This window comes from Morone saxatilis, unplaced genomic scaffold, assembly GCF_004916995.1.
Source record: "Morone saxatilis isolate NCDOM2014 unplaced genomic scaffold, NCSU_SB_2.0 Contig2, whole genome shotgun sequence".
Taxonomy (NCBI): domain Eukaryota; kingdom Metazoa; phylum Chordata; class Actinopteri; family Moronidae; genus Morone; species Morone saxatilis.
Window position 1 is genome coordinate 20121006 of NW_023339762.1, and position 7844 is coordinate 20128849.

Genomic DNA, 7844 nt, shown 5'->3' on the forward strand with positions numbered 1-7844 from the left:
GAGGTTGGTACTTGCGTGTTGTAGCAGAGCTGCCGTCACTGCTGGAGAACACAGAGCTGCTGAGAGAAGGAAGGGAAAAATACTTCTTTTGGTCTCGGTCTATCACTCCACTCCTTCCCCCCAAGCATGCATTCTGCTTCCAAACAATCTCTTCTCTCCATCTATCATTCATTTCTGTTTTCAGCAGGTTATCTTGCCTGAGAGAGGGCCCATCACTATGGTAACCACTCCAGCTCCTGGATGGAGCCCAGAGTTTTAAAAGTGAAGAAAAGAAGGCTGTTTGGAGCAGGTTCTGTTTCCTTACAAGCCCAAGGTTAATGGAGGGTTCACTGAGGGGGGGGGACAGTTGTCTAAGCCAACATTTGAACTCAGCTATGATTATTTCAGAAGGAATGGGCCCACCAGTATATCCCACTAGCTTAGTTCAGCTTAGTGTATCATTTTACGGAGGAGTAAATTGACTTTAATGCTGTTTCCAAAGGAGAGAAAACACAAGTTGAGTGGGAGAAGAGGACTACGTAGGAGAGGCGGTGAGGGGAACGGACAAGATGAAGGAGCAGTGTAAAGGGGTCAGAGACAGCAACAACAGACCGAAAGGAAACAAGAGGAAGCAGCCAAGACCATGGATGTTGTTTTATCAAGTTCATTTTGTCGCCTGGTTCTTTCCTACACTCCAAAATACACTATTACATCACACTGAGCATGGGAAACTTCCCCAAACCAACACACAGCCTCAGAGTGTATCGCTTATCGCTTTTATTGCTGACTGCAGAGATATTCATCATTAGCGGAGCATCACTCTAACACAAAACAACACATTCTCTGTCTGTGAAAAACATAACCATGCAGTGAGCACAAAGGGGATTTTAAAGAAATGTAATTACAGTTCATAAACTGTTACAATGAGCCCAACATATTAGTTACAGTCTTTTGACAAAAACCTTGTTGAGACCAAGTAAAAGCTTATTTTGTCAGGATTGCTGACAATACAGTAGCATAATCCTATGGTTAGTGAAGTTGACATGATACATATTTACTTCAAAAATAGTAAATAAATTAGCTCAACATGAAACAAGACCTCAAAACCAAACTATCATTTCATGCTCTCTTCAATTGTCTATTTGTAGTGGATGAAAGCAACGTCACGCTCGGAAATCTTTGAAGCCATTTTGATGACCATGGTTGATGGACATAAAGAGAAAATACAGAAAAAAAAAAACATAATAAAAACACACTTTTATGGCAACCACAAACATGTTTTATTCACATGAATGTATCTTTCACAGAGAAAAAACTGGGAGAAAAAAACAACTTGGTATTCTACAAGCCACTTGTACTGTCTACCACTGGCACCATCTCTTCTATTTCATGGTCTTCTACCTCCAAAATTAAAGCTCCCCAAAAAATGCCGGCATGTTACAATTAGATAAATCAAACAAATAAACAAAGCTGTGCGGCTAAAGCAATATGAAAACAAGCTGAGTGAAATAAAGGAAGGCAGGGCTCACAGCCGGGAGACATGGTATGGACTGTATCATGGAGAGTGACAGGAAACCAAATTAATCACAACCAAGAGTAGCTGTCCTCAGCTAAATCTACTTTCCGCTGCTGTCCACCATGACAAGTAATGACGAGAAAACGAGCGCCGTACTGGTATTTTGAGGTGGGATTCAGTGGTTTTACAAACCCTCATGGGGGTTTTCAGGGTTAGCCAAGCAGCTTAACTCCAAATAACTCCACTATTTTCCAAAGTTGATGTAAACAAGCGTGTGTGCTGATGAAGTGGCAGGGTGATGGTCTGCATAAGCAGCATCCTCCCTGGATAGACAATAATCCCACTGTGTATTCTGCGTTGGGCCAGGTCCTTCTGGTGATGAAAACACCAGAAAGACCACAGTTGATTTTGGAGTATCATAGTCTTTTCAAGTTCTCTGTTACATTTCCACATTGAGACATCTGGTTGGCAATGAATCGAGTAGTTTTCAGGGGAAAACAGCACACACAAAAAAAACGATAAAATGCTTCTTCCCTGTGTTTCAGTGACCTTCAGTATTTGTTAAAAAGGCTTTCCGACTTGATTGCTCGTCAGGCATTTGTTGACCTCAAATGTTGTTCCATTGAGACTCATCAGGTCATGCTGTAGATAGAGCAGAGTTCTGGGCTGTGTTGAACCAGACGGGGCTCTCAGGTGGCAACAGAGGTGACAATCTGGACGACCTCGCCGTTTTCTCCCTGCATGGCGCCCTGGATGGCCTCTTTCACCTCCATGTCCGTCTGCAGGGCCGGGGCAAGCTCAGCAGCCTGGTGCACACGAAAGAGAGGAGAGGGAAGAGGTGATGAATGGGGAGACGGCAAGATCTTACATGTGAAACATTCACTATTATGTGGCATACTGCTTGAGCTAATCCGTGTGTTCTTTAAAAAGTGTGTCTCCTGGGAACAAACAGATGCAGACCAAGCCATATTGCAGCCCCTACTCCCGTGTCACTGTGGGAGACAACCACAGTGAAAGGACCAAAGATAGAAGGAGCAGAGGAATGACGAGGGAGATTAGAGAAGAGATATATCTGAGAGAAGAAAGAGGACTGAGATAGGAAGAAAAGAAGCAGAGTGACAGGTGGAGAGAGACTTGACAAGAGATGAGCTATTTGTATTTTAATGCTCCCTGACTGTCTCTATGGTCGCTGTCAGACAGAGCGCGGTATTGTGCGGGTAAAACCCCCTTGAAAAGATGAGAGGTTCATGACTCAGTCCTGGATGATGACCATGAAGAGTGACTCACTCCTTCCTCGAATGCACGCCAAAGGTTTCCTCAAACACACCTGCAGCATTTAATCCTCCCTCCAGCCCAGCATGCTGTCACTAGACAACAGTACTGACTGGAGCACAGCTGCACCACAGCAGCACAATGTAATAACACATGCCGCTGACACACTGTAACTACCAGTAAAGAGGCCAAGTAAAGCTCATATGGATCCATGTTTTTCACTGAGCATTTGAAACACTGGACATGTTGAACTGTTGGATATGGAAAATGGATCCATTGTTTTGAATTATAAGTATCAGAAGCTGTTTTGTTTTATAGTAAGTGTGCTTAAACTGGGCTCTTGTTGCTCTGTAGTGCCAGCTTTAGACCTGAGCTGGAGATAACACATGTTGGGTCAAGATTAAGCTACAGATTATCACCAATTTGCAGAAATGCCCCATTGGAGTGCAAAAGTATAACTGTGTGTTGTCCCCTACTTCATCCAGTTTGTGTAATGGAAACTATTAAATAAAGAAAGAGGGAAAATGCAGAGATAAATAAATACAAAAGCCTAAGAAACTTTTCAAGAACTTGTATAAATGCTACCATATGTCTGGAAACAGATGAGAGCAATTCTCTCGATTCAACGCTTTTCAGAAAGGGGGTAAAAGAACAGCGCTAACCTTCCTCTCAACTTTGAACTGAAAGTCAGCAATGTTTACACTCTCGGACATCAAAACCCAACTGTGATAATAATCCACCCTGTATCACCCTGACAGGCCAAGCCAAGTATCTATGTGTCTTTACAACAGAGTTTTTATTTGCGGTTGCAGTTGGTCAATGCCTGTGTCTTTTACTTTCTTTGCAGACCCGTGTTTTAATTGCATGCATTACATATTTTGTCCTGTGATTGATTATTGGTTAGGTAGTTCTAGGCAGGTTGGTATTCTGTAAAGAAAAATCTACTTGAACATACCAATTTTCTTGGCGCATTAACAACTAAATGGGCTTTACACTACATGCCACATTCACACACATTCACACACTGCAGAGGCTCCCATGCAAGATGTAACTAATCCTATTCACACACACTGATGGTATAGCATGGGGAGCAATTTGAGGTTCAGTGTTTTGTCCAAGGACACTTCGACATGCAGAGGGAGGAGCCGCCAACTTGTGATTACAGCCGCCCCCGCTCTCGCATTATTTTGGGACTGAATTCTAATAAAAATCTGCTTGCTTTTTAAATATTGTTTGATCAATAAAAGCTCCATTGTTAACAAGTGGTTTCACTCTCTCCATGCGCCCTAACTAAACCCAAACTCCACTCAACAGAAAACTGATGACTAATCAGACCTCTGCCAACTTGGTAAAATTTCTGTCAAGATCAAACATTAGGAAAAAATATGCTAAAAAATCTATTCAAACAAATCAGTTCAGTAAACAAACAGTTTGATTGCTGCTTGCTGTGCCATACAACATGGACCACAGACCTTGGAATAAAGTGCATGCAGTGGCAACCATGTATGATCCACACCCAAAAATATTTTAAATATCGGATGCTTTAATCACTTCTATGCTCACAGTGTCAAGGAACCAATTACCAACTAGACAACTACAGACAACAAAAGGACAACAGGACTGGGTCTTACTCAGAGAACAAAATTTCAACTAGGAAATTAAAAAAAAACCTGATACGTGGCTGGTCATCACATTTGCTCTCTGCGTGTGTTTGAGGGAGGCAAATATGATCAAGCCCACTACAAAGTCTGCAGGGTGATCCATATCAGGAGAGGACTGGTATTTTACACAGCCATAAATCATTTGAAGTTCTCTGTTTATACTATAACAACACAACAAAGACTTGACTCACATCAGGACTAGACGGTGCCCAGACAATTTTAGCATGGCACTTGAGGGGAAGAAGCAGTAGGGAGAAAACGTGATATTTAACATATTTGGGGAAAACAAAAAGCAGAGAGAACAATTGAAAAGTGCTGTTCTTTTATATTTCTTGCAGGGTTAAACTGACCACTTCAAAGGCCACAGTGCTGTGGGCCTGTGTAACATCCTGATTCCACATGTGGATGTTGCTCAACGGTCTCAATCATCAAGGGATTTCAGTGGTATCTACTAATCACTACTCTTCACCTTATAACACTCAATCCACTCAACTTTATTATGTCAAATTACTGTTTGTTCAAACACCCGTCATAATGACTGAAAGCTAGGTGCACTTTATTTAAGTAAAATGATGACAACATGGGGGAAAGCAGACCCATTGTACCTGTAAGTAATTTAGCTTAACTGCAGAAATTACGTTTATTATTTCTATTTCAACATTACAGTAATTATGAATGAAATATTACAGGATATATTCTGCATCATTATGAAGTTGATCGAATCATTACAGCACGAAATAAGACAGATTTCAGCACCAATAAACAGACTCTTTGGCTGCAAGTCAGCTCCTAATTTCTAAAAGGAAGGGGGGGGAAAAAAGAAAAGAAAAAAAAATACACAAAGGAAGAAGACATCTATGGATTTCTAAAATTGACTGAATATATGATAAAGGACAGAAAATATGAGTTCTGTTTAAATCTTTAGGTAGACATTAGACATAAATGATTTTGTTATTCTTTGAACAAAGCATGAATTTTTAAATCATAACCGTACTCACATATTTTAGTAAAATTGACCCAAGACAAAGATTAGCCGGTCCTTAGCACCTTTTTTGGCTAATTGTTTTGGCTAAAAAGGAGACTGTCCTGGTTAGAAATTAAAGCACTGAGTTCAATCACCATTACTTCTACAAGTCAGAAAACTAAAATAGGCAATCTTCTGGCCTACTTCTGAGTATACAGCACAGATTAATGGCTTCACTGAAGGCCTGATTACTGATACGTACATCAGATTGAGGAAAGGAGGTGGGGAAAAGCAGTTATTTATTATGGATTGGTTAAAACGCAAACACATGTGTAGTGGGACTGATTTAGATTAGTACTAGGGTCTGTTTCACCTCAGACTCCAGCACTTGGAATGCTACCCAGTTACAAACAATCTGTGTTTGTGTACACGTGTACAAGAGCCTGGAAGAGTTTGTGTTTTTGTGTGTGTGTGTGTGTGTGTGTTGTTTTACCTGTACGGCAGCTGTGTGATCTGAGACGGGTGCTAGTTGGACATACTGCACTTGGATGTCAGGGGGGAGGGGGGAGCCCTCCACCGCTGTGGCCCCGCCATCAGCTGACGCCACCGCTATGAGCTGAGCCCCACGCAGCACCTGGGACAGGACAGAAGAATAGTCAACCACAACTGACGTTTTCAGTCCATGCTTAATCTTAACACAGTCAATCAATCACATAGAAGTGCGATAGATTCATCCATCTGAGTTTAAAAAGCAACAATCTACAGTACACACCACTGGAAACAAAAACCAAATAAAAACAAATAACAGAAAGCCTCATTTATGTCCTATCCGATGTGTTTATGTTCTTTTATTGATTACAGCCATCAGTGTGTACAAGCACGGTGTCACACAAACACACCAAGTAACTTTACTGCAAGGCAAGAGTCATGCGGTGGTATCTGAGTGGTGGAAATAAACATTTCAGTTCTGCTGTTCTCACTGCTTCTCATCCCGCCCCCTGATTATACATCAAGTTGGAGAGGAACTTTATGCTCCATTCAATTCAATTATATTTTTACAAGATTTTACAAGAACATGATAAGCTAGTTAGGATTCATTTTTATTTTGCTGCATTTCATCTCAGTGACATTTAGTCACATTTAGACAAAGAAAGAAAAAGGAATTGGCAGAGAAAGGAGAGCGAGACATCGCGGGATCCTAATCTCCCAAAGCGTTGAATGTCAGCCAGGCGACATTAGAGCTTTGCGGTTTCGACGCACTAATTACAGAGCAGCACAGTGCAGCTGGAGTGTTGTTGGGTATTCCTATAGTTTGTTGAGGCTATTCCTATAGACTGTAACCACACAGAAGGATAGTGTGTGTGTGTGTGTGTTATTGTACAAGTTTGCACATACATACACATGCTCTAAGATTAGCAGAACACTGCTGTTGATTTGGATATCATAACTCCCATGTGACAACAGACACACAAATTAACATACAATCATCCTGTCAACGCAGACACAGACAAAGACGAATGGAGGGAAACATTCACTCAGCTTTGTGCTCGTGCATGCTCGTTTTAATCAGAGGTCGAGACCACATTACTACCCTCCAGTCTAGCCCAGAGCTTTCCAACAGTACGTTTCTTTGCGGGGGGTTGCAGTTTTTTTTAAAAGACATAATGCATTCCTACATGAACTGACAGCATGGTCTCGTTTATATTTTTCCCCATTTCACAGCCTTGGACTAAACACAGGCCTCTTTCTATGTCTTCTGTCTGGCAGGTTTCTCATGTATGTTGTCTTTGTGTGCTTTCTCTGTGATGTTATGTGAGGTCTCCGTCTCCAGCTCAGCCTTCTTCCAGCTGCACTTGGTCCTGGGACTGGCTGGGACATGCTCAACAGACATTGAAAATTTAAGGGAGAATATGCAAGCCTGCAGAAAAACCCAAACCTCACAAACCTCAATTACAGATGATGTTTGTTGCCCCCTAACCCTTCCAATCCCAGAGTCCCACACTGCCTCCTAACCCCCAGTCCAACCTTTGCTTTGATGTTCTGAGTTAGTGACAGGCCCCAAAGGTTCAGTTAACCCCCCCCCCCCCCCNNCCCACATTACCCACCGGCTTGCCTCATCATCTAAGAGACTTTGCCAGTTTCACCACAAAATCTGCCGCCTCATCGCCATAATGCGCCAGGCCCAGCCGGCCCGATGGAAGCTATTAGTGTAAGAAGCCTGCCTGACTCACCCGATCAGACAACCAGGACGTTTCAAGCGTAGACATGGATCCAGGCTGAGCAAGCTAGACTCTTAATATAGCAGGAGACTGTTAGAGTTGGGTCAAATGAATCATAGTGTTTGTTGACCCATAAAACATTCCTGATCAATTAGGACATTAACCCGGAGGGCTAGTACTAACGGTAATCATACAGTTAAAGGAACAGTTCGACATGTTGGGAAATCCGATTG

At 42.1% G+C, this 7844-nt stretch overlaps 1 protein-coding gene across 2 annotated transcripts in view; it reads right to left on the minus strand.

Moving 5' to 3' along the window:
- Window positions 1–629: 629 nt before the first annotated feature.
- The window catches only part of banp (BTG3 associated nuclear protein), a 34507-nt gene continuing 27292 nt past the window's right edge, over window positions 630–7844 (minus strand). For both annotated transcript variants that reach the window (XM_035665250.1, XM_035665251.1), the window contains exons 12-13: window positions 5886–6026; window positions 630–2301 (exon numbers count right to left, since the gene is read on the minus strand). In XM_035665250.1, the coding sequence (XP_035521143.1) occupies window positions 2185–2301; window positions 5886–6026 (258 nt within the window). In that variant the 3' untranslated portion in view covers window positions 630–2184. The remainder of the gene's footprint in view (window positions 2302–5885; window positions 6027–7844) is intronic.